Below are 27,824 nucleotides of genomic sequence, written 5' to 3' on the forward strand. Positions count from 1 at the left end.
TTTTATTAACGATAACTCTCCCCCGGCGTGTCACGCACGGATAAACGAGAGCCGAGACTTTTATCTTGGAGCTCTCGCGCGCTCTATTGATTATGCAGATATTTCTGACGCGACTTTCAGAACACACGGTATATACACGTCGTCTCGATAACCCTGCTCTCGTGCACGCCGATCGCGCAACCCCGTCGCGTGTCCCAAATATTCCCGCTGAAGCAACCTCTCCGAGAAGCTCAACAACGCCCCTCCTGTACACCTGCTGTATAATCTCTGCTCCCTCTTTCCACACCCTCCCGCTAGAAATACGTACGCTCATCCATATACGGTTGAACCTGCCTCTCTCACCCCTGGCCCGCCGCCATTCTTCGTGCATGCATGCAAACTCACCCTTCCATTCTATTATTACGGAAACATACGTATTCCTTAATGAGTATTATACGAGGGCAGATTGATGTAACTACGCCAGATAACAAACATACGTACCGCGTGCATGTATGCACGCTTTGCGAAAAGGCATCGTTAAAAATAACCACGAGTATGCGAGCTTCCACTTTTAACAAATGTTCCACTTGTCAAGCCAACGATTCCGCTCATGCGGTGAGCCAACCGAATACGTTAGCGGCTGATGCTATCAAATAAAATCATTTCGGGACATCGATACCGCATGTGTTTTCTCGTCTTTCTTTTACAACGCTGCGTTTACTCCATCCGCGTTTATCAGCTTGGGCCCTGAGGTTACATTATCGCTGAATTCGTGCTGGTCAACGGACGAAGAATCCTTCAAAATAATTTCGAAAAATAGACGCTATGCATCTACTGACGTCCGGGAAACGCTCGGGAAATAATGATGAACGTTAGTTGGGTATGGAAATATAGTGAAAATTCAATGATTAACCGAATTGAATTATTTACAGAGACAATTGTTCAATTTTTCGAGCAATTTAAACTCGATGAAAATATATATTTTTAATAATTTGTATACAATTTTTTATTGAAAATATATTTTTTCTATGCGAACTGAGGATATTTAAATTGGGAGGTCGAAGCATAATTTTTCTTGTGCAATATTTCAGACGAAGGCTCGCAGTATCCGGGAGAAAGGACTCGAAAGGCGAGGAGAAATGAGGCGGACGTGACGTCACAATGACATGATGAAGAGCCTGGTGGGGATCATGTGGATAGTGTTGGTTCTCATATCAGGTACGTCATATATATTGAGCCTTTCGATAAATCTTTTCTTTCCTCCCTCTTTATCTCTGTTTGAGTCGTCGTCCGCCATTTTGGATCTTTTATAAAAGGACAATTGACCGTTCATAAAAAGCGAGGCTTTTCTTTTCCGTATAATCCGACTACAAAAAAGCGATAATATTTCATGATTTCGAGCATAAAAAGTAGCCCGGTTTTGATAAAAAAAATGAATGGATTATGACATTTATCAGAAGCATGTCAGCTGACACTTTTCGTAATCGCTAACTTTTTTTTCAAGATTTATGCATATTATCTCGATCTCGATTCATCGTTCATGGGGACTCTCGTGAAAAATCTAAAAACAATGAAATCTTTTAAGGATAATATTACAACCACGAGGAAATTATTTGGTTCGTTTTATTCTGCGAATTTAAAGCCTGCTACCGAAGGCTTTAAAAGATGCTACCGAAGGATGTTGTATTAAGGGAATTATATTCACAAGTATTTCATGTAGGATTGAACGTCCGCGGAGACGACTCTCTCAAAGTTGGATCAATCGTCGTCACTGCGATGGAAGGAAGGTGCTGATTGACGATTTATGTCACACACGCTCTGCACAATAACTCCGATAAAATACATGCATACCAGGGTGATACAAAATATAATCGATATTTTTGTTTTCCCGGAGCTCCAACGGAAATCGTTAGCACATAAAGAAAAGTAATTTTCCCAAAATTTCAAATTGAAAAAAAAAATTTTCGACAGACCACTTTTCGATATTTTTCTAAAATATTCTGTTAAAGTTTCTGTCATGAGAGCAAGAAAAAAATCTTTTGCTTCGCGATTTTTGAGAAAAAACAGGAAAATATCGAAAAGTGGTTTGAGCACTATCTAAAATAAAAAATAAAAAATGTGAAATTTTGGAAAAATTACTTTTTTTTATGTATACTTGATTAATAACGTACACATTGTGTTTGCACAATGCATGCAGTGACAAAATGTAAACTTGATATAGTCGAATCAGAATTTCCAAAGAACGAATACTTTGAGCCCGCACGATGTACATTCAATTATCGGTATAAATTGGCTCCTCCGGATCGTGCTGGACCGCCCAATATCTTCCGGTATATAACTATATATTCAAATAACGTATATGGAGTTATCGAGAGGAGGAATTAATTGGTGGCCGCTCTCATTCGCGATCGGGTTTAGTTCTCTTCTTTGCCTTCCGCAAAACTCCCTCGCGATACAGCCAGAGCGGAACGGGCGTTATATATCTACAATGACAAATAGCTCTGGTGAATTAATGGGTGCAGGACACGCGGCGTATGGAGCCCATGGGATCCCTCGAAACGCTCGAAACAAATATTCCTGTGACTATCGCTAATGATTTTTTACTCGCTGCATTTTCCAACTCCAACGTTTTCGATAATCTGCTGCTTTTTTTTTTTATCATTTCAATTGCGTTATTGAATCTCTATTACCGCTAATTATTCTGATATTTTATGGATCGCTGATGCGATTTACCGATTGTTCCAATTGCCATGTACGCGAGAGAATGGAAATGGATTTTATCGTTGTGATCGATTGACCGGATAAATTTACCGGTTCAGAATAAATGTTATCTTTGCGAATAGAGATCCCGGGAATTAGTTCATGGAGTGAGAATCGTTCCTGCTCAAGACGAATTCCTGAGAGGTCATAAACCCTCGAAGAAGGTCCCATTGGAAAACCATCACAAAAGATGCTTCTCCAATAATTATTCCCCTCGAGTTTGAACGATTTTGACAGTAACTCTCATGAAATCTTATAAATTATGAGTTAAAAATGAAATGATGGAAGCGTCATAGCAGAAACGAAATGGGAGAAACAGAATAAACAGAGTGCTGAAGTCTTTTTCGACTTTGTACGAAGTTAATTTAATGAGGTAGGAATTATGTTGGCTGAAGTAAAGGCTGCTTGAAAGCAGCCTTTCTAGATTTTCCCCCAGGCCTTTCTAGCTCCGCTTTCTATCTCCGTCCATCTTCTTCATTGTGAGAACAATAAAATTTCTCTTCTGATGATGATGATGATGATGATTATACCAAAGGTTGAAACGAGTCTTCAAAGGGGTAAAAGAGACGCCTGAGAGCAGAATTCACACAGAGGTTATTGCACTGTCAACCCCATGAACTTTCATCCGCATTTGACCATTGTAGCCCTTTTCACTTCGCTTTGGTAACGGTAACTCCTGTGTGCACGATCAGTCAACTGTCGACTGCCTCATTCGTCGATGGGATTCGTACAAAGTGAGTTTCACGTTTCTCATGATTTTCTGTGACGAATCGTTCCATGATTTCTCTATGAAAACACTAGAAGAATTTGCAAAAAAAAACAGTTGCCAGCTGTCACACCTAAAGACTTATGCCAAAAAAAAAAACGAATCGAAATGAAACGAAAAGAGCAGTTAACGAGCTTTTCCATTCTTTTACAATCGAGTTATTGTCTTCTAAATCATCGAAAATGAAACGAGACTTCATCGCTCAAGCTCAAACGAATTCGCTATTTCTACATAATCCAGTAAAAAGTCATAAAACTCAACCGATGGAAATAAACGCGAGAGTTATCGTAGATCAGTAGTGAAAAATGAATCTTTTGGGATGACTAATTCTTTTGAAAGCCCGGAGATTTATTGATCCCATATTGTTCAATAAATGGATCCGTGTAATTGACCTCGCGCTCATTTTACGATCAGCATTGTTATCATGGCGTTTGTAAAGTCATTGTTATTATTTCGTCAACATTGTTATTGATTCCCGCCCTTATTAAACCTCCCCGCAGCCGGGCCCCGCGTGAGTTATTTGTTTCCAGGGCTATCGGACTCCGGCAAGCCTCGTGTCCGCGTATTTATACAAATTGAACGTACGACGGCGGCGCACCATTGAAGAAATGACTTCACTTTTCAGAGGATCGCGATCAAAGTGGCTATGAAATTTCGAATTTTTTTGCCACGTTAATCGAACGAAAGCGGAGTTGTACTCGCACCTGGATCAAGGGATCGTAGACTCGCTCGGGAGCACGCGAAAAAACTAATCTACCGCAATGTTAATTGCCTCGTTGAACTGGCTTTTTATTTATCTTGCTTCTCCCTTCGTTCCCAAGCGCGTTTACTTTTTTCCAGAACCTTCCAGTCAGCTAAACGCTCCGACTGCGATTATTTGGCATTCTTCATACGCCTTTTTTTACAATTCATTGCGACGAGTCGTCCCACTTATCTTCGTATATTTTTCTTTAATTTCCATTGCCAGGCACCTGCAATTCCTTCTTCCCATTTTCCGATACTTCCTACTCCCTCGAACTCTTGGTTCATGTTTTTATTTCAAACAACTGTTACAACCCGTTTCATTCAACACTCGTTTATTCGCAGTGGAAAAGAATTGAGGGAAAATTGACAAAACTGACGCGAGGACCTCGGGAGCTCCTCAGAAGACTTTTGCTCGTGATATAAGCGTGGAAATCCTCCGCTCTCTGTCTCCCATCCATTATTATAGGTATCAACTATTGTGTGCACGCGAACCTAATGGAGAGAACAATGCAAACGGGGATTAAGCAAAGTGGCGATCTCCTCTTCTCCTGCGGAATATTAAGCCGGGGATAACCATTGTATCGTCGTTATTATACATGTATATATTGCGTTGAGACAAATGCGAAAGTTTGCGACCTCCTCAACGCGTTCTGTGTTAGCATTGGTCAGTTCTAGTCGCGCTGTCAACTCATTTATCAATTGTTCCTGGGGCAGGCTGCACAAATACACGAATTCAGTCGCGTTGTTCCTAAGCGAAAAGGGTCAGCGACGCCTTTGGAGAGGCTTACAATCAGCCTTAACTTTTACGGCATTCTGACCAATTGTGTATCTTCCATACTTAAAAAAAGTCCATTTCGTTTGCAACGACTAGTTTGTTACAATTTTCATAAGTACTGAAATACGACGATGTTTTCAGGATGCTCGGGGAACCCGGACGCTAAACGACTCTACGACGATCTTCTCTCAAACTACAACAAACTCGTGCGTCCCGTTGTCAATGTAACGGATGCCCTAACCGTTAAAATAAAGCTCAAACTCTCGCAGCTCATCGACGTGGTGAGTCTCGCACCGTTCAGCCATTTCCGCTTTCCTATCAAATTGACCTTCTTATCACGTCGAAAGATAATAAACATCCAAGGATTTTTGGTACCAGAATTCAATCGATTTCTTTTTTTTTTTTTTACTTTTTACTTACAGAATCTCAAAAATCAGATCATGACGACTAATCTCTGGGTCGAGCAGGTAAGTTTTCGAGAATATTTTTTTCAATTATTCGCAAAAATATTCCGTCCCGTATCTCGACCCAAGTTATTTTGTTTTTTCTTCAAACGAAAATTGAGCACCCTAATGGTGGACTTTTAATCGAGTTTTGGCCTTTCTAAAAGAAAATCCGGAATAAAACTCCTTCAAGAACGTCATCATTGATCAGAAAGCATGAATGTGCAATCGTTTCATGCAGAGCCCTGATTAAAACATAATTCAATCCAACTCTCATTAAGCTTGTAGCACCGAAAGAAAAATATTTTGCGTCAAAAACTAACCTGCTTCAAGCACCGAGTTTGTCACCTCATGACCCATGCGCTGCTCATTCCCCTTCGCATTGTACATTTTTTTTCTCGGTTCATACGGACTCTCATTTTCATGCGTGATTAGCATCACACCCGGCACACGTTAATACTCAGGTGATGGATGCATAAAAAGAAAGAAAACGGGGGTTTTATACCAGGAAATACCAGAAAGATAAATTTACCGAGAGATGCACTCGTAACACTAAATTATTTGACACGAGACCGCGACGCTTTTCCCGAATAAAAACAGCGCTGGGCTTTAAATCATGAAAAGTCTGTTGTATTTCATCGTGTCTCTTTCTCGGAACATGAAAAAAGCCACGATGAGGTCTGTTTCAGCTGAAAGAACGGCGAGGATAGCGCGGGTCGAAATTTTTAAGTATTCAACGTTTGTTTGTAACAATAGAAAAGCGCATTGTATTGAAAAATCGAAACATTTCGGAAAGCCTTTTTTTCCAATCGTCCTTCCAAAGTTTACTTTTCAATGAATCAAAGATAAGAAAAAAAAGAACTGCGAAAGGTCGGATGAGGAACGTGATCCGTATGTAGTTGTTGAATTTTGAAAAATTGATGTGACTTCAAAAGAGTTTATTGAAATGATGGCGAGTAAAAATATGCTTCGCACGGTGAATTTTTCGGCTTCGCCGAAGCGAGAAATTCATAGGGTCGTGCACGAGAATTAATGCCCTTAAAATATGAAAATTAGAGCGTTACTTTTTGAAATAGTGGCTTTTAATAATTTCGAAATAACTTTTGACAACTTTAGTCTATTCACTCGAGTCTAATTTTCGTCGTGTGCTTTCGGCAAACTGTCGTTGGTTAAAGGAGTTTCGGAACAACGTTACCGAACTTTGAGATTTCACGCCGAGATGTCGTATCTGTGCGGTGCATTATATTTCAAAAGTCTCGTCGAGCTCACGCTCCTCCGCGCTTGAATATCCGACACAGTGTCTCTCTCCGAACGTCTGACACGCTGCCGCGATTCCTTTGTCATAAATATAGATAATAATATATACGCAGAGAGAGTCAGGCTCATCTGCTCTTGTCACCGGCATATCGGTGAGCTCGAATCAATTGACGAAGCTTTTCCACTGTTCTTCACCTAACGTACTTTCCAGGCGTGATAACGAACCTCTCATCCCGAAACTCTCCAATTCAGAGACCGCTTTATAGGCCCATAACTTGTGCGATCTCAAGCACATTCTCCGGCTCGGTCTTTTCACCCTCGTACACTTTCATTCGTGCATAAACATTTCACAAATTGAGGAACTTTCTTTTGAAATGTTGCGAATAATTTGACGATGGATTTTTGTGCTACGAAAGCCTGAAAAATGAGCTGCGGAGGTGCTCGCGTACGAAAAAAGCCAAGCTCTACCTTTTTAATTTTGCATCCACTCGGACAGGCATACGAAATTCATGCTTTTTGACTCCTTCGTCAGTAGTTGAAGTAGTTCGGCCGTTCTATGACTAGTCAAGTTTGCAACTACTTTATGTTGATTAATTTTCACTCTAAATTATTAATAAAATTAATAAGCACTTACATTGAGAATATTTTTATCGTAATAATGTAATAAAATGCTTTAAACATATCGTTTTTCGTAAACGGACCATTTTTATGGTCCCTAAGCGAAGCTACTAGACGAATGAAAGCGCGTGAGCAGTCAGTCTGAAAAATAAATTTGATAAGATTCCCGCGATTCCCGGATTTGCCCGAAGTTGAATCAGCTGTCACCAGCAGTCCAACGTAGCGACTGACATCCGCTTTCGACGCGTCAAAAACTCAAGTTTTTTCATGTTTTCTTTCTCAAAAGCCCCGTGAGATAATATGTTTTTTTTTAAATGAATCTGTGATAAATTTTCTTCGCGATATGAACTTTTCCAAAGCTCGAACACCGTACGATTTTTTCACAATTAATATTATTGTGAGTTCTCCGATAGGCTACTGTGTTAAAAACTCAAAATTTTAAATGAAATAATTGAAAATTTTGCCTCGCAAGAGGCCCCGGAATTGTGCTTATCGTTACGAGGAGACCTGCTTAAACTATCATTTGCCGCACAAAAAAAGTGGACCTTCACCGTACTTTATAATTGATGTTTATGAATTTCACGATGACGAGACTCGTGTTGAAGTGAGGTCGGTGAGTTATGCTTATCCGGCGTCTACAATATCGGAATATTAGGCTCTCCTGTCATCCGTAACTACGAATATACACATAATCCAACCTGTAACCACAATTCCTCCCATCCGAGTCAAAATACCGCATGAACTGACAGATGCACGCAACCGTGATCCACATAACCCCTGTGAAACAAAGATCTATGCACTAACTTATGTATACACATATGTACAGGCACTTTTGTGCCAAGCTACCCACCGTCGTATGTAAAAACCAAATTCAACATTTTATCGATACTAATTTCTTCATATTATCGTTTTTTTCGAAACAGTAAAATTTTCAACATCGTGCTGCACAAACGTTCTATCGAATAAGCTCGGAAAAGTGTATTTTTATTGAAAAAAAAATCGTTGCACTAGACTCAACGAAGACTGCGAGTCGTTTCAATGTGTCCCTTTAATCCAGCATTTTTCCGGCGTTTTTTCCGCGACGTTTCGTTCCATGTTCGTCCACTGACTTGGCGTGAGTGATGCTGACAAGTGTGAAACAAAAGCGTCCAGTTTCCGAGGTCTCGTTTAAACAAAAGCCTCGAAAGAATCATGAAAAATTGCATTGATGAGATATTGGAGAAAACGAGAATGGAATGGACCATAGACGCTCGTGCACCTGCTCAAATTCGAAGTACAGACGCGGCGGCGTGGCAGTCCTGGCAAACTGCGCCATAAAATAGATCCGGCGAAGCGAGGGAGCACGTACGTGCGCAATCCACTTTTCGCACACGACCCCCACGTATTACAAGAGATCTGACGTACGTCTGATCCGTCTGGAGCACGTATCAACTGTACTTTCAGATAGCTTTGTATACATTTTTCGATTCACGTGAATCCGCGGTAGGCTGGTTGAAGGGAAACAAAAAGCAATTTCAGAAAACAACGCGCGACTATTCAAAGCAGGGCTTTCATATTTTTTTCGTGACTTCAAAGTGGTTCGAGTCGACGTTTGATTCACCGGAGCCCGATAGCTCATTCATTTTTTTCAGTATACACCGAAGCCTCGTTGTTTTTCACGCGGAGAGAAAAAAAATAGTAAGAATTACGATGCCACCATAGTGTTAGGCCCATTTTTGGAGGTTTTTGCAACAAGCCGCTGTAATTTTCGAGTCGTTTCTAAATTCAAATTTCTCAATTGCTTATTTTACAGTTGACCATGGTAAAACTTGAAGAGCACGAATACAAGTGTCGCCGACCGGCCGAAATTTTTGAAAATTTACTGTCGTACATAGCAGAATTTAATACGCGCTTGAATATTAACACGGAGAGAAAAAAATGGTAAAAATTACTTCTATATCGCCCATTTTAGAGGTTTTTATCAAAAACATTGTAATTTCCAAGTAAATTCCGAATAAAAACTTTGAAATTGCGTATTTTGCTCTGACAAAGGTTTTAACTGTGTTATTTTTTCCTACGTGGTTCATCGAGAAAACATCGTAAAATTTATGTTGAATCGATGATGAAATGTAAAGTAGAATTATTAATGCCGTTTTGCTATGGTTAGTACTGTTTTCACAATCGAAACATAGTCAAATTTGAGGAGCTCGAACACAAGCATCGATGGTCCGCCAAAATGTTTAAAAATTTCCTATTTATTGTACGTAGCAAAATTTCATTCGCGCTTGTACCATTTTTGTTTTTGTTTTTTAACATCACACATCGATTTTCATCGATTTCTCGCTTCACAAAAAATGACTTTGTATGTTCGTAAGAATTAATAAATAGGGAAGGGACAAGGTCTGCCAGAAAATAATATTTCTACAAATTCATGCACACGAATAAGCAACAATACTCTTTTGACGCACGAAAGCCATACGTGCATGATGTCGCGATATTTCTTCGAGCCGGAAGACGAGTTGTTTATCGAGAGCCGCGCTGCCTCGATTCAAAGGCGGATTAAAAAATGAAGCTAAAAAGCGAAAAACTTTAATTTCAACATTTTTTATCTTCATTTATCAAAGATAATAAAATGTGAAACTACAACAAAAGCAGCAAAGTTTTCGGTGCTTGTAGTACTTTTTTAACTTCTGAAAAGTTTCGATCAGTAAAAATATTTCGAGAAAATAAAATATTTACCGCGTGTATACACGACTCGCTGAAACTTACAGCTTGCAAAGCGATTGAAGCATATTCTCTTGGTGTATGCACAGCGAGAGATAAACTGCATACAAAGTCAGAGAATTCGGCTGCTTTCATCGAGCTTCCAGCTTTACGGAGAGGCTGACCGCGGAACTGTTTTCTTGTGCGACGAGTTCCGGTTCGTAAATAATGCAGTATGATATCGGTGCTGCATCCGCGAAGCGGATGGAGCGGGCTAGTTTTGCTAAAACATTAATTTTGACGTGTTCCTTCCGTTCCTTACTTCGTTTTCATCCGGCTCGCCTGTGTTTCGCTCCGTCAAACCGTCTGAGAAAAAAAAATGAGGAGAAAGTGGCGAACTGTGTCGAAACCCGGACTGGCTCATGCGATCTTTATTATTTCAAGTAGTTTCGGTCAATATTTTATCAGCCGCACTAACAACTTTCCAATGAATTTCCTGCTGCTGACTCGTCGTACACGGAATCATCTTTCCTAATTCTCGTCCCTTTTCGTCCCTTTTCCCCGCTATTTCAATAAAAAAAACTTATCAGCTCGAACCAACAATCTCCCGATAAACTGGCGGCACCCAATTCGATGTAAGGTCGATGGAAGGTGCTTTCCTGATTTCGTTACTTCTCCGTCATCGCAACCGGACCGTTTCGAGCTTCACATTTTTGAACGAGGCAATTTTAATGAGGCGAAAAACATTGCAACGGTGAATTCGGAGAGAGAGCGAGAGAGACCGGAGAATAAAGGAAGCTGCGAAAGTCGACGCGTCATCGAAGCTAGCACACGCCCTCGCGCAACTCTCATTGATGATCGGGTCCCGTGGAAGGCCGATCCGAAATGAGAGAAGCCTGTATCTTATCGCCTGCGTTGCTCGAGAGGATTGAAGTAGAGTCGTTGAATAATGATACGGCACGAGGCGAGGAAAGCTGCGAAGACTCGATCGCACAAGGGAAACTTTAATCAACGCGCTGGAACGGTGAAGTCCGTTATGGCGCTACTTCCGGTGCTTCGACACGAGAGATCGTCGTTTCAGGCTCGATACGGCGAGCTTCGAGCCTCGCGAACGAAAGAGAAGTTTCCCCCCTCCGCACCGCATGCCCCTTCCCCCGAGCTTTTTTCCTCATCGCGCGCTTGTTCAACGTTCGCCAACGGTGAGGCATCCTTCCCGTCGAGGACCTGTTTGTTCGCTTAAGTGGCTCTCCTCCCTCGCCCCCCATTCCTCCATTTACTAACAACCCTCATTCGTTTACTCTTTCTCTTTCCCCCGTTCGATCGGCCTCCACGATCGCGAACATGCACATCAAATATTTGGGCTGTCGCTAAAAGCCGCGGGTGTCGATGCCGGTGCATACATTTCGGATATTATATTTGATGAACGGGCACTCCACCGAAGCTCCGTTTCGCTTCGTCCTTAGAGGCATTTCTCTTGGACCACCGGACTATTTTCGCACGATCCTAAATCACCAACGCTTTCTCCGAAATACGCTGTAGTTATACTGGGATCATTTTTTAACTTAATTCTTTATCGTTTTACGCACGCCTCTTTATCACACTACGATTTTGCTGCTCAGTCATGGTACGACTACAAACTTCAATGGGATCCAAAGGAATACGGTGGCGTTGAGATGCTGCACGTGCCGTCCGATCACATATGGAGGCCAGATATAGTTTTGTACAACAAGTTAGTATTTCCATCGGGATTATATATTATTTTTATCATTTGAGGAAAATCATGCGTTAAAAAGCAACTAAACTTTTTTGCTCTCTTCATGATCGAAGAAACGATCAAAATTTATTCTCACAGTTATTAATATCATGTGTAACCTATTCGTTGAGATGGTGGATACATTTTTTTATGTAATGATAGCCGCAGTGGAATGAAAAAATATATAAATTCTCTAAAAAATTTGTCAGGTGATTCAAATATTAAGAAAATTATGTTTACGAAAAATCGAAAAAAAAACTTAAGAAAAACCATTGGGACGACCTCCAAGCTCAATTTTTTTTTTTTTTTTTTTTTTTTTTTTTTTTTTTTTTTACTAACAAAGAAAAATAAATTATAAAGTCGTTCGCGCCACCTCTAAACATTTTTTCAGATGGCCCAAATTTTGAGAGAATCAATTTTCCATTATGTATTATATAATCACTTGCGACTTTGAGGGAATATTTTTTTTTTTTTTTTTTTCATCACCCCAATGCGTATGCATTTCTATATTTTAAATCAGCTGGCTCATTGTGTTGTGAAACCTTCCACCGTTTGTGTCGTTATTACTCGTTAACCTCAAATAAGTGTTTTTCTTTTTCCATTCCCAAGTCGTTTTTACCGATAACAAAGCTTTCTCAAGACATCATTGATATCTAAAAACATTGTATTTTCTTACTCTCGTTTTTGACTCTGTAAAATTGGGAGGATCCTATTTCATTAAATCTAAATCGTTGCACGGGGAGTGTGCCTACCTTAAGAGCATAACCCTTCAAAAAATTGATTTTCGTGCTATTTTCATGCTATTTTCGAACGGTAGATCCTATAATAATTCTGAGAATAGATGCAGGCAGGCAATTTCAACTCTTAAAGTTGGAATTTTCGATTTTCATTAGATCCGCGTGAATTTCCTTGACGGAGAAACTTGCATTGATTTTCATAAAATAAAAAAAAAAAAAAAATCTTTTGAAATTATTTGACCTGGAAATGTGTACAGATTTTGTTGAATGTTGCAGCGCCGATGGAAATTTCGAAGTGACACTGGCGACCAAAGCAACGTTGAATTACACGGGCCGAGTGGACTGGAAACCGCCGGCTATTTATAAGTCTTCCTGCGAAATCGACGTAGAGTATTTTCCCTTTGACGAACAAACGTGCGTCATGAAATTCGGATCGTGGACTTACGATGGATTTCAGGTGAGAAATTCAGCCTCGGTCGATATTCACTAGCTTTTTTCTCATTCTCATTTTTCATCTTTTTTTCCACTCTTTCGTTCCTATCGAGACGCGTTTTGATTGAGAAATGTCGTTAAGTTGAAAATATGAAAAACTATTTTCGTTCTGTCATTGAATTAGCGTAACGTAGCTTGAAAAAATGACCGAAACTGAGGAAGACTATATTCCAATGAGAAATAAAGAGATGAAGAAAAAACAAATTCTTCCGAGGGTGCGGAACCGATACTGGGGAACAGGAATTCCAGGATGCGCTCTCATGATCGCGGCGAATAACAGGATCAGCATCTCGATGGCCCTCGGCAAGCCGATGAGAATTTTCTCTCTAGCTCGCCCTCGTATAATAAGTAGAAATATTCCAATTGCTTGATCCCATCGAGTCCCAAGGCCGAGCTGGCCAACGGGGCAGCAGGGAGGGAGAACGAAAATTCCTCATCGTTTCCTTCCCGGAATACTTTCACGAAGACTCCGGTGAATTACGTGCTCCCTTCCTTGACTATTTATCCTCGTTACGACAAGCACTCTTCAATATCCTATTTTCTGGTCATTCCGTCCCAATTTGTCTCTCGATATTGTTGCTCATTCGTCACAAATGTCATTTTTCACGAGGAGTCAAAAATATAGTCGAATTATAAGAACGAAAAAACACATTTCAGAGCTCTCATTCTCGGGTCGCTCACTAATTTGTTACTTTTTTTTATTTTTCGACAGGTCGATCTCAGGCACATAGACGAGGTTCGTGGAAGCAACGTAGTCAACATCGGTGTCGATCTTTCGGAATTTTACACTTCCGTAGAGTGGGACATACTCGAAGTTCCAGCAGTCAGGTACCACTATTGTTTTAAACGTTCGAAGCAAGTTGACGTTCGACTCTGAAATGTAGAGCAATGGCAGGGGGCCTAAAAGAGCTGCTCAGTCCGTAATGGACTTTTCAGCGCTACAATCGTATGAATCCTTGCTAACTCTGCAGTTCATTGGCAGACATGAAACACCAAAGGTACGAAAGAACCGAATGAGAGGTTCGATATTCTGGCAACTCGTTTATTTTATTTTTCAGAAACGAGAAATTTTACACGTGCTGCGACGAGCCTTACCTCGACATAACGTTTAACATTACGATGAGACGAAAGACCCTTTTCTACACGGTCAACCTCATAATACCTTGTATGGGAATATCCTTTCTCACCGTGCTCGTATTTTACTTGCCGAGCGACAGTGGTGAAAAGGTTGGTCGAACCAAACTTTTACAAATCGCTTTCTTTTCTTGTTTTTCGAAACTCTACCGAGCAAATATTTCCGGTGGGCTTCTCGTCTCCGCGGTCTTTTCAATTTCCGCGTGCTATTTTATTCGCTCAATAATCACGTATGTACTTGAAACGTTACTCTTGAATCGTCGATAGAGTGAGAGCAGGCGAAAAGTAAAGCAGAAAAAAAGCAGCAATGCTGCCCTTTACGTTTATCCCGAGGCTCATCTTTCAAAGCATTCTACCGTCATCACAAACAAAAGAAAAAGAAGAAGAAGAAGAAGACGAGGAGGAGGAGGAAAGTTCTCGAGTGGATCCAGTGTGTCACGTCGAATCTGCCACCTCAATTCGTTCTCTCTCCCTCTTTATTCAGTTTTTCTTTCTTATACAATGAGCTTTCCCTGTCATGCTCCGTGCTCCGTTGGGTATTAAAAGTTCGAGGAGAGGAGGACACGATGACGCGTGCCCATCTCGACCTCCATTCCCGATACTTTCGGTGGACTCTTGACCTCGAGCCGATATCCGACCGCCCAAAGAACTCCATATATTCATGTGATACATATGCATACGATCCCTGCGCTCTATGTAATTCATTTATATTGTTCCAAGCTCTTTACCCGAACCTCGCGACTCGTCCGGAAGAAAGAAAGAAAGAAAGAAAGAAGAGACGAAGAGGAATGAAGGATGCAGCAGAGGGCACACAATGCTGGTAGCGGCGTGTGACGACTAGAAGGTCAAATGTCACATCGTATCTTTGCCTCGACGCCGTTTGCCAGTCCGTTATTCTCCTGCGGCTACCAAATGTCCTTTCATCTCTTTTCAGCGAACGTTTGAACAAGAATTTCCAACGGAATAATCTCAATTGCCGGATTTATCACTCTTTCATTGTGTGTTTGAACGATTTTTCGATTCCATCGGTTTCATTGTCACAAAGAATTACGAAATTTGACAATTGACAGTAGCAATGAAAGCCACTCGACGGAATATGCTTAATAGAAAGTGGAATGTTAAGTAATTCATTGAAAGGCGAATACGATTGGTCCTTGGATGCCCGACTGAAAATGAGGCTAATAAGTCCCTCTCGCCTATTTATTCACCGCTGCTGGGGTTTTGTACTCGAACTACTCGAGCCACTCAAACTACACATACATTCGCTTACATAGCACACGTAGATCAATGACGACCATCGCGAAACAATAGCCTGTCGAATTGCTCTATCTACTGCCTCTCGATTTTACATAGACGAGGGTTATATGAAACGGTCCAATATCTACGCGCACACATTGATACGTGTATTCGCTTAGGAATTCGTATTTATGTTGTACGCGGAAGGAGATCCAACATCTGATCTAATAATCTCCACAAACGAACCAACAGCATTTTCGCACTCGATTTTCCACAATTTAAGGGTGTACATGTGCGTCGTACTAGTCAATTTTTTGCTAGCCTTCGCATATTTTTTTAAGATATTCCTTTCGTATGAGCGTATTTTTTGGTAGCGCAAATTGGGACACTCGAAATTTAGACTGATTGCTAACCTCTGAGAAGTGAGCGGTTATATAGGAAAAGCTTCTGCTTCTGGCATTGTTCGAACTTGTACCGTTAATATCTCTTTTAAGGATTCGGTAACCCTTGATTTTTATCGTCGCTTTATCATTCATTCATTCTATTTATCGTCGAAATATTTAGTATATGAATTATTGAATAGAAATGTAGTACGACAGTTTTTGTAGTTTTAATTCTTCGTTAAATGCTCGATAGCCTGACCTGAAATTTCACCAATCTATTCGCATGCACTTCTATCTTACCGTTATTTAAAATCAGTTACTTGTAGAATATTCGGGTTCGTGAAAGGAGTACCTTAAAAGAATTAGCCCGGTCATTCATATGCAGCAAAATATTAGTGTAAAAAAGCGTTATCTTAATTTTTAAATCGTACATAATGTTCAAGTTGAGTTCGTTTCGCAGAAGATATTTCATTCCGAGTCCTTCATATATGATTCGATAATAATAGTACATTGCGAAAAAGCAACGTTCGACAAAGTTGAATTATGTAGTCAGTTGACAGATTAGATCAGATATCACCATATATAACCCTAAAAAGTACAGCTGTCACTTCCATTGACAATGTAAGTTGCGGTATATATGACAGGTGGCGTATGGGCCTGAAAAATTTCAATATTCTGTAACCATTCGTCTTCAACTCAATATTTTTTTTCTAATTTAGATGGCCCTGGACCCCCCCCCCCTTTTTTTAACGTAACGTTGCACGATTAAATTCCTATAAGTAATGTTTTTAATCTTCGACATCTAATTCAGAAATATATCAAATTTTGAGTTGAAGATGGTTGAGAGACCGAATAAGTCACTGTGGCCATAAGCGACATGTTAATTTCTGTACTTTTCGACTATTAATATTTCGAGTCGATAAGGGGTCTTGAAATTCCACAGGCATAAAAAAAAAAAATGTTGGATTGTAAGACATAAAAAAAATAGAGTGTCATCTATAAACTTTATGAAGAAAAACTCGACAATTTGACACGCTGATTCGTGTCATTTGCAACCAACCGAATGCAAAATTCACGTTTTGTTACGGAATTTTTTATTCAGTCAGTAAAATTAGAAAGGAAATTATTTTTTTTTTTTTTTTTGCGAGTTGACAGTTGCTCAATGAAACTGCTATTTCGGTCTCCATTCGAGTTTGCTATAATTTTGACGTAACTGATATTATAAAATGAATAATATTTTTAACCATTTTTAGGTGAGTCTATCGATTTCGATTCTACTCTCGTTAACGGTGTTCTTCCTCCTCTTGGCCGAAATCATTCCACCTACCTCGCTGGTCGTACCCCTGCTCGGAAAGTTTGTACTTTTCACCATGATCCTCGACACCTTCAGGTATTTTCAAAAATTCAACAAACCGTTACTTTTGTTAACAATTCTTATAATTTCATTATGGAGATGAATAATTCATAAATTGAATGAAAAATGAACGATAATTTCGAAGCAATTGGAGAAAAATAATTGAATTATTATTGTTTTCGTCTTTCGTCGAGATAAACAAAAGTTTTGAATGAAATGACGAAAAACGATAGAATTTTAATATTTTATCCGACTGGTTGGGCGGCGGTTATTATTACCGCTGTTAAAAAATTTCAAATCTCATAAAACGAATGAACTTTTCAGCATCTGCGTGACCGTCGTGGTCCTCAATGTACACTTTCGGTCGCCTCAGACTCACGTGATGGCCCCATGGGTCCGACGTGTGTTTATCCACGTTCTCCCACGATTATTAGTAATGCGCAGGTAAATCGAACAATGTTTTATTCCAATAAGAGAATGCTCTTGGTCAATTATTATTGTGGAATGCTCGTAATAAATGAAAATGGCGAATGGAGCGAATAATAAAAACTGACAATGACATTAATCGCTGCAACGTCGTACAGGCCGCAGTACCAAATCGACAAGAGGACGCTGGACCCCCATCACAGCCAACGGGTTATGGTGAGAACTTGTAACGGCCTTGAACTTCGGGACCCATCGTTATTCGTCGAGGCGTCGGCCTCCGAGCTCGTCGAGTCGTCGGTTCTCTTTCCGAGTGTCGATTCCCGCGACGAACTCAATCCCCGGTAATCAAAATCGCCTTCGTTCTTTCCTTTGTGGTTCTCTTTTCAAAAATTCTTTTTTTCTTGGCGACGCAAAACCTAGTGTCGGTCGAAAAAAGTGCAAATGGGCGACTTTTTTCGCGGTAGATTTGCAATTTCGTTCGAAAAATACGGCGTTCGCTCGAGTCGATTCGAACCCACTCGTTTGCACTGTTCGAAACGCGATGCGACCCAATATTTGCTCGAGCACGCTTTCACCAATGAATAGCTGTGCTAAAAAATCTGTTAAAATTTGAATAATTGATTGTCGCAGCGAGTTGGAAGCGGTAAATCTGGGAAGCACGTGTCGAATCCACGGATCTCCGGCCGCGGCACCACCGCCACAGCAGCTTCCTACCGAGGAGAGCGTTGATGCTCTCTGCAATGCCCTCCATCATTGGCATCACTGCCCAGAACTCTACAAAGCTATCGAAGCCATAAGATTTATCGCTGATCACACTAAGAGAGAAGAAGACTCTACCAGAGTAAGTTTCCGCTCAATTTTTATCCCTTTTGTAGCGTGTCTCTTTTTTTATCACTTCATTTACATTTCAACATTTTTTACATCATCACTTTGCCATATTTTAGCTGCATCGCGCTTCCGAGTCTCAAAAGCCTATTTTCTACTGCCATAAACCGAAAAACGATGTTGAAAACGACCAGATTGTTTCTTTAGTTGGAAATTTTCCACATTTACGATTATGATCTTCAATTCTCATTATATTTTCATTTTGGGAAAATTTAACGATTTGATCTCTATTGGATGAAATAAAGTCACGAAGAAACGGAAGGAAGAAGGTTTTTATAAGCGAATTTGAACTCGTGTTCGAGCCACTTGAGAGATCTCGTCTCAGACTGAAACAAACAAAAAAGCCTGTTACTTAAGGAAGTTGAGTCATTTTTTTAACCCAAAAGTTATGACCTGTACCTTTCAAACGTTAGGCCAGTTTACGGTTTGGCAATGTTGCATACACTTTAAAGAAGAGTTTGTAACAGTTTTCTTTTATTGGGTTGTTAAAAGAAAGAATTCCATGGTTTTAAAAGATCGAACGAAATTTATTTACAGGTTTTGTTATTGTATAGTTCGCAATAATTATAAGGAGGAAGAAGACATCTTTCGTTTGTCTTTTGCCTCGAATAGTCCTTTTTCCTAATATCGGACCTATTCGTTCAAGCGTTCGATTCCAACTGCCTAGATCGAAACACCTCTCTCGACTCTTCAAAATCATGAGAGGGGGAAATGTGTCGCAGAAAAACACTTTATCCGAATTGCTCACTAAACTTACTTTTAGGCCAGAACTTTTGTTTCAATTTCTCGTTACAAGTTGGGGAAAAAAAGACGAAAAACTGGTGAAAGCTCAGTCGAAAACATGGACGGTGACGATCCTAGCCTCACAAACCTGCACGGGAAACAGATTATTATTAATATGATCTCAGCGAATCTCCTAATAAATCTGAAAAAAATTGACATTATTCGGCAAGCCTTGCTCATGTTGCTCAAAAAATTTCATATTTTTAGCACCATTTTTGACTTCCGTAAGGTTACATGTTATTTGGTCCAAATTGTTATTGATTTTTCTTAGCAACGACGCTCCTAAACTGTCTGAAAATTTAATTGATTTTTTTTTACACTTCACTTTATAAGATGCGATCGGTTTAAAAGCGGTGACATAATTTTCATTCTAATGCCTCAACTTCCTTAACCCGTGGACACCGCACTCGTGCAAATTTGTACCCACGAAAATTGCAAGTGTCTAAAACTTAAAAAATTTCTTTCTTCAATTTGGCCACTTTTCTATAACAAAACTTGATTTTTCAATTTTTTAAATCATTGCAATCTCGTTGCAAGATTAATTCCATACATTAATGGATGGAATAAAAATGTTTTGAAAAGTCCAAGTGCAAATTTGCACCAGTGCACAGCGAGTCTGTCACCTCAAGGGGAGTGTGCTGTCTACGGATTAAAATCGCTATTTTCTCAAAGTTTCTTTCATTTGTTCCCCCAAGTAAGTGTCAGTCGATAATTTATTGTTTAACCATGTTCAAAGGTTAAAGAGGATTGGAAGTACGTGGCGATGGTGCTGGACAGGTTATTCCTCTGGATCTTCACGCTCGCTGTTGTAGTCGGTACGGCGGGTATAATATTGCAAGCACCGACACTTTACGACGACCGGATCCCCATCGACGTGAGACTTTCGGAGATCGCGTCTACCACTGCCAAACCGCACATCGTGACGAGCCTATGAGTAACGCTCGCGTCTTTTCATTCGAGATAATTAAAAAATTGAAATAACGAAACGGAAATAAAGGAGTAAAAGAGAGAAAGAGAGAGAGAGAGAGAGCAGATTAAAAAAAAGCGCCGTACAGGAGACGAAGCTCCCACGAGAAAACGAAGGTCCATCCAAAAATCTCCGTGTAAGACTGCGAAGAGTCTTGTCACCGAGAAAACTCGCTAAATAAATCACTAATTAAAAATTGCAAGGACAAAAAAATAAGCAGAAAGAAAAACAAGAAAATATTGAACGTGCGCGCGCTGGCGCGAGCGCTGTAACTTGCAATGTTTACGGAGGAAAGCAAAAAGTTTTCCAAACAACTCGTAGAAACTCGTATAATCGTAGGATCGATTTAATTGAAATACAAAAAAGCGAAAGAGGAGAAAAATGAAGAAGGAAGAGAGACGGACTCGATACGTCATTCCGCGATCCCGTCTAGGCCAGCCTCGATTTCCATTCCAATCAGACCCCCCCTCCCCTTCAGACAGACTCGAAACTAATAAATAATGCCCCCCCCCCCCCCCCCCAATTATTTTGCACATTCATACATCCCGCCAACCATTTTCGTCCAAGTACCCGAGCTTTTTTAAGCCCGCCAGGGATGTACGAATTATTAATGCGAGAGCTCAACGAGTTTCAATCGACTGACCCAATTCCAATGCGCTTTTTATCTTTCATTTTTATATCTATTCACTGTTTTGTCCATTTGATCATTGAGTTCAGTGCGATAGGTTAAGTTTTATTGTACAATAATGTTTATCGTACCAGTTGAACGTGTTTATTCTCCAGATCCGACTCGCTAATCCTTCGAACACACATTTATTTCATTTGTGTGAGAAACAATAAGGCCCCGAGCGATTGAAAAAACAAGTGGTCGAACTCGAAATTCATGAAATCCCAAGTTTTCGATGCACACGATGAAGTAACGGCTCTAATATTCGTACACCCTGTGCACAGAGCAGGGAGGCAAAAGAAATTATTTGTAATTGTCGAAAATCGAAGAAAATTGATAAATCGGATAAATAAATGGATTAAGAAAGAACAAATACGTGAATTTGTAAAGTAAGGCGATTAGCCAGTCGAAGAAGAGCGTGGTTGCCTCGAGTCATATTCTCATGAGTTCAGAATCGATAATTATACTATAAAATACACGCGTATTGTATGAAAATAGACTAAGAAAACAATGAGAACGAAGCAAGGTGAGACTTGGAGCGTGCGAACCGCGACCGAGGAGCTGTGCCCGTGTGTGTGTGTGTGTGAATGTACGACGCCGGAGTCTGCAACGTTCGAGTCAATCGAGACGAACGAAAAAAACAACTTGCAGTTCTCCATTTTGCTCCTTCCTTCATTTGCAATTCTTCATTTATCAACCTACACAAATGATTCGTGGAATAAAAAATTGGTGAATTGCAAATGTCTCGTTCGTTTATTTCGTTGAACTTGAAATTTGCTAACTTCAGCGTCACCTGAATGTGTTTTAATGCAAGTGTGGGGTTTCATGAAAATAATCTCACTTCCGGATTAGCCGCGATGATGGGTCTCGTGTTAGTTTTCAAAAGCCAAGTGGTGTAATATGTACGTAGAAGCGGAAAAGCCTCGAGAAAAGTCGTGTGTGTACACCGAGAACAAAAAAAAATTATATATATATAAAAAAGTAAATTAAAGAAATAATAAGAAATGACATCGTACCCACGAAACATATACTAGAATAATACAGAGAGCTCATTAATATTCAATGTCCCGTGTCAATTGCGCTTGGGATTGTTCTCCTGGGACTGTGAACATTCGGATTTGTTGATTTCTTGGAATTGCGACAGGTGGCAACAAAATATTCTTCACGCTTCTTCCGATCTCAGAGATCATACTCAAGGGAGAAAGGGGGAAATGTTTTTTTTTGTTTTCCAACGATTTTTCGTTTATTTGATATTTACGAAAATTGAATCTATCAAAATGTCGTGGAAAAACTCGAGGAAAAGAGGAGAACGATTGGCAATAACAGCGTCAGGAGAAATCGTTTGATTGTGGTGAGCGTAAAAATCGGCGAGCAAGACCAAAGTGGGAACAATTGACACGAGACAATATTTTGCCTGTTGCAGACTCAGGAAGAAAATAATTCGTTTCTCAATGCTACATCGAGCCTGTAATAAAGGGGCCATATTTTCACTAAACAAAGGGGGAAAAATAAAATAAAATAAAATAAAAAATAAACATAAAAGTAAAGAATAAAGCAAAGAAAAATACAAATAACGATAAAAACGATATGACGGGAGAGGCGAGATCGTTTATCACAAAAATGAAATTCTAAATAATCTGCATCGATTTAATGGCGCAGAATAAGAGAGAGCGGAAGAAAAGATTTAAAAAAGGGAATAAACTGATAAGAAATAGAAGGCGGGGGCAAGAGAGAGAGAGAGAGAGAGAGAGAGAGAGAGAGAGAGCTGGAAGCAAAACAGCGAAAAGGGAAAGTGCGAGAGAAAAAGAGGGTCGGAAGTCTAAACGGAGAAGAGCCGACCCAAGTTTTTATTGCTCATACACATATATGTTTGTAACAATGAACAACGTTCGTGAATTACATTCGTTCCATTATCATTACGTATAAAACATAATAAAACATGGTTATACATAAAAATATAGGAAAATTTTTAAACACACACGAATTCTCGAACACACACATTCACACACCCGCACAAGCGAGTATGAAAAATATGAAAACTAATTATAAATTTCCATGTATAATTGGGTTGAAATGAGTTTTAGTCTTCCTGCGAGATATATTATAATTACATAAATTTCGTATCAATGCGCGAATTCATTTTTCGTCCATGTATCTTTCTACACAGCATTTAAAAATTATATATGCCGATATTATAAAAGGGAAATTGTGTGTGACCGTGTATGTGTGTGTGCGTGCGTGCGTGCGTGCGTGTATTTGTGGAAGAATGAGAGAATATAGATAAATTTGCTAAGCGCTATATAGTCGAGTACCTAGAAAATAAAAGCGAGACTTATACAGCCGAATAAAGTGACGAGAATTTCATTTTAAAATACTCCCCACAACATCCGTTTGTGGAAAGATTTATCGATAAATATTCGCCAATGATGTATTAAAAATTTTCCCATTTCATTAAATCGAATAATAAAATTAGCTATTTCATGATTAATCAATTCGTAAGTGAATCGATCGGAATTAGAGTTTAAAGAAAAAGAATTAAGAAAAAAAGAAAATGAAAAAATTGGACCCAAAAATTATCCATGTCTCTGCCAAAAAATAGATATTAAAAGGAAAAAAAAAGAAAGAAAGACAACTAATTCAACTTTAAAGAACAGCTCGATGAGAAAATATGATGAATATTTTTTCAGTGCCCCTTCCATTTTTCGAGCATCTTTATAATATCGAAAAGCCCTTTTTTTACATTTTATTATGTATTTTTTGGATCATAATACGAGAGAAGAAAAAAAGAAAAAATTAATTCATTTGATAAATTTTATCGAGAGGTGTGCACGAGTGGCATAACGGTGTAGTTTTTAAGAAAGCAATTAAATGTTTCAGAAGTAAGCACCAGTGATAGATATCCTTATTAACGACGAATGATAAATTTAAAATATTACGCGGAAAGCATATTTATTGAATAAGCCCAAGCCCGTTACAACACAAAAAAAAACACATTAATTCTAAGTAAGGTATTTGAAGAAACAAACTGACGAGCGAATATTCGTACGTCCGCCATCACTGTGAACGAGTGACTCGATATACCGAGAACTGAACTATCGATTGAAAATCATCAACTTATTTGCGCCCGATTATCAGCTGAAGAAAGAGTAAGAATAAAATCATCTCTTGATCTCTTGTCGCAATTTATCATCGTAATAGTTATTCGTAAAAACGACGATCGATCCACCATCGATGTGAAATTATATTGCCTGTACTTAACGATTATAGGAAAAGAAACACATTTTACCCGCGACGAGAGAATTTAGCGAAAAAAAAAACCAGCACGAAATGTAAAAAAAAAACAAAAAACAATGGAGAAATAAAATTTTAATTGCGGGGCAAATTAGAATACGGAATGTTATCGAACGGTACGAAATATACCAAGTATATGTGTTTGTGGAATAGGATTATCGATTCAAATAAGCGCAGACACAAAAAATAACGAATATGATTGTCGGTAGCCACTTCGCCTCATTCGTATCGTCTTTTCCACGCAGCATTCACTAAAGGACAAAAAATCATGTTTTTTTTACACGAAAAACGTACACGCATCAATGTCCTCGAATTTCTTTCTCACTCGTCATTTTACTCCCAAACAAAACCGTTATAAATGCGTTATTGTTGAACAACTTTTAGCGATCAATATTCATGCATTTGAAAAATTCCATCACACGTAATTGGCAAAAAAAAGAAAATCGTGTCGCAACGTTTAGTAAAACAAGAACACAGCATTTCGCGTATATACATGTCACACAACACAACATTGTTACATCCATAATCAACGAGTTATTCAATCTCCATTGATTTGTATAATCAGACTGACAGAAATTCAACTGATTTCCATTCATTTTCATTGTCATTTTGTTTACATGAATTTCGTTACTTGTTGTGAAAATACATCATTATTTGATTCAAATCATATATCTGTTACGAACGAAGGTGAGAAAAATATTGTTCGCGAAAAAAAAATGATAGAAATTCGATTACAGTCCCGGTTCGTCAAGAACGAATTGAGTAGGGAGAGATGTAATGTAAACAAAAAAGATACCGAGACCAGAGAGCCCATTGTCGGCGTGAACGCGGTTCGTACGTTGAATAATTGTATTTTCATGTTTTCCGTCTCAAATTTTCACCGTACCAAACGTAGCTACAACTATTACTCGTGATTTTTTAATCGCAATTTATTATTTGCTTTTGTAACAGTGTCAAGCAACACGAATGAGACAGCACACTACAACCATATTTTCCCTCGTTTTTTACCGAGTGCGTTATCGAGTTATAGGTTAGGTATATTACTCCATGTTTTTCCATCGTGAAAATACTGATTTTTCACACGAATCTCAGCTCTTTCGTTTGTACAGAATAAATTCGAACTGTTTTTCTTAAATATCATTAATTAATGAAACAACATTTCTGGGCTATCAGACTTTTTCCACGATGAGTATTTCGCTGGACGAATATTCTAAATTCGTGTGTGTGTATGTGTGGAGAACTTGAAGCAAAACTGAATATACCCAAAGCTCGTTCGTCCAAATGAGACGTGATTGTGAAACAGAATATCGGGACGAATTAAAATTAAAAAAAAAAGAACAAAAAACAAGACACGCAAGCACATCAAATAGTTTCGTTGCTCAAAAAATTGTGCGTTAAACGACTGTATGTACGGTATGTTCTCTATTTACTGCCACATGTAGGTAAATGTAACAAAACAAAGATTAAAAAGGAGAAAAGATAACGGGAAAACGTACTATCGTTGCGAGCGAATGACAATTGCGATTATTAACTAATTCTCAAAGTATCTTTTGTCTCGCGGTAGTTATCACTATTATAAAGAATGTTGGGCGGAAGCGACTTCGGCCGATTTGTCTCAACTCATCAACGGTGATCGTGGGAATCGTCGAACGTTTTTTTTTTTAAATTTGCATTTCTACCACTGATCATGCACATGTTTTTGGTCGTAGACACACAAAATCATTCGGGTTTCCTCAAACTAGACAGAACACTTTGAAAACAAAAAATTGCAAAAAATGTATAGCAAAAAAAACTTGAATTAGCGTCAATTGGAAAAATAAAAGTTGAGCATTGAATATCGGAAGAACTTTATTTTTTTTCAAATTTCCGTTCATTTCTGTAATTAAATGTATTCTTAAAAAATTATCCCCGCTCCGACACGATTGATAAGTGATTCAAACTGTGGGAGTCGCGCTCGCTTGATCGGAAGCGTTCCACGAGACACGAATATGTCTATCCAGGGGTGTATGTATATATGTCCGTGTACCGTCAATTTGTTTCTCCTCATGCTCAAATGTATTATGGAGAAGGAAACACTTATTCAAGTGGAACATGAAAAATTTAAATGCACCCGTCATAGACCCCGTGAAAAAAATCGTAACTAATTAGCGAATATTTGCTTTTCGGTGCAACGAGACACGGACTATAAAAAAAAAAAAAAAAAAAATAGAAAAACAAAATGTGCACTACACGATTTCACGTCAATTTTAGGTTGAAACCTTGATCCATCTAATTCGTGCAAGTTTTTGAATATTGACTCAATATTTGGTACATCTAAAACTGCTATCAAAATGTACGTATTTTTTTCTTTGTTTTTTAACATTTAACAATTCTTTTGGAAAAATCGTGTGCCCCCCCGTTTCATCCATATCTCTATCGTATTCGAGCGAATCGTTATACCGAATCATACTATTTTGTTTATCACGAATGCAAAATTGATGAAGTTATCGACAATCGACAAAACTACGAAATTCAAACGTCGGAATAGTAAACGTACCCGTTGTGTTTATTTGTTTGGAGAACGTATGGAAGAATCACGCACGAATCAATACTGATCAGGGTTTTATGTCATGAAATTGGCGTAAAATTTCCGTTATACAGGTTGTGCTACAATCCCACACTGACGGCCAACACCAAAAACATACGTTTGAAATCGAATTTCAAGTCGAACAAATCGAATAAATAATTTAGTCACGTTTTTTAAACAAATTCGAATCCTTAACCACGCGTTATTAAAGCTGTAAGTTTTATGGGAATCAGTCTTCTGAGGGTTTCTCTATTTTCATTAGTTCAGTCTCTAAACCAAAACGAAAGAATTTCGCCAAAAAGTTTGCTTTTCTTGCTAACCTCGAAAATGATATATTTATTCGTTCGAAATACTTTCGAAAATTATTCTGTAAGAAATTTCGCGCACTGCAACATTTGATCTCACGAACCTTTGCCCGACCCGATTTCAATAATCAACGTCAAAGAACATTGATCAAAAAGATTACGAAACTTTTCGACTTGAAAATCATCTCGAAACCGAAGTTTATGACACCATCGGGTGACCGACGGCCTGGGTAAATGCGTTTACCATTGCGACACTCAACGAAAAGTTTTCATAATACATCTATAGAACATCGTAACGATAATAAACACTAAATGTTCGAGGTTAATAAAAACGTTGAATTAACGATAAAAACAGCGTTGTAAGAATAGCGTTTCTATAAATACTCGCCTCGTGAAAAATGAAGAAATACGATTAAAAAATTAAAGGAAAGAAAAAATATGTATTGCGAGGGTTGTAACTGAAGCGTTGTTGGGGCATCGAGCAGTCGACTGCTGTATTCCACTCACTGATTATATACACTAGATAAATAAAATGACAGAAAGAGACGACAAAAAGTAACTCTAAACGAATAGAATTGATAACACGTTCAGGAGAATTGAATAAAACAGTCACCAAACTCCGATCAATTTGCACGATGCCCCACTTGAATGGTAAAAGTGTTGAAGATGAAAGAAAAAACAGATAAAACCAACAAACAAACTTTCTACATAACAGGTGTATATCTATAAAAATTGATGAATAAACTTGATTTTTGTATTAGTGCTGAAGACATAAAGCAACATATCCATCCAAATGCTCCCTTTTTCCTACGTATACTCAT

General features: G+C 38.9%; 1 protein-coding gene across 2 annotated transcripts in view; it reads left to right on the forward strand.

Moving 5' to 3' along the window:
- Positions 1-27,763, forward strand: part of LOC122410162 (acetylcholine receptor subunit alpha-like) — a 97,791-nt gene extending 70,028 nt beyond the window's left edge. The window contains exons 2-14 of one of the 2 annotated variants that reach the window (XR_006260869.1): positions 1,071-1,197; positions 5,166-5,305; positions 5,447-5,491; positions 11,644-11,753; positions 12,791-12,971; positions 13,719-13,834; positions 14,065-14,233; positions 17,013-17,149; positions 17,438-17,557; positions 17,698-17,880; positions 18,170-18,380; positions 19,944-24,962; positions 25,084-27,763. Coding sequence is in view for 1 of the 2 variants with exons in the window: in XM_043418235.1 (XP_043274170.1) it covers positions 1,146-1,197; positions 5,166-5,305; positions 5,447-5,491; positions 11,644-11,753; positions 12,791-12,971; positions 13,719-13,834; positions 14,065-14,233; positions 17,013-17,149; positions 17,438-17,557; positions 17,698-17,880; positions 18,170-18,380; positions 19,944-20,141 (1,662 nt within the window). In the remaining variant the exon portion in view is untranslated. Of the gene's footprint in view, positions 1-1,070; positions 1,198-5,165; positions 5,306-5,446; positions 5,492-11,643; positions 11,754-12,790; positions 12,972-13,718; positions 13,835-14,064; positions 14,234-17,012; positions 17,150-17,437; positions 17,558-17,697; positions 17,881-18,169; positions 18,381-19,943 lie in introns of both variants that reach the window. The other variant, XM_043418235.1, reaches the window with a different exon arrangement.
- Positions 27,764-27,824: the final 61 nt, after the last annotated feature.

This window comes from Venturia canescens, chromosome 4 (assembly GCF_019457755.1).
Source record: "Venturia canescens isolate UGA chromosome 4, ASM1945775v1, whole genome shotgun sequence".
NCBI lineage: Eukaryota > Metazoa > Arthropoda > Insecta > Hymenoptera > Ichneumonidae > Venturia > Venturia canescens.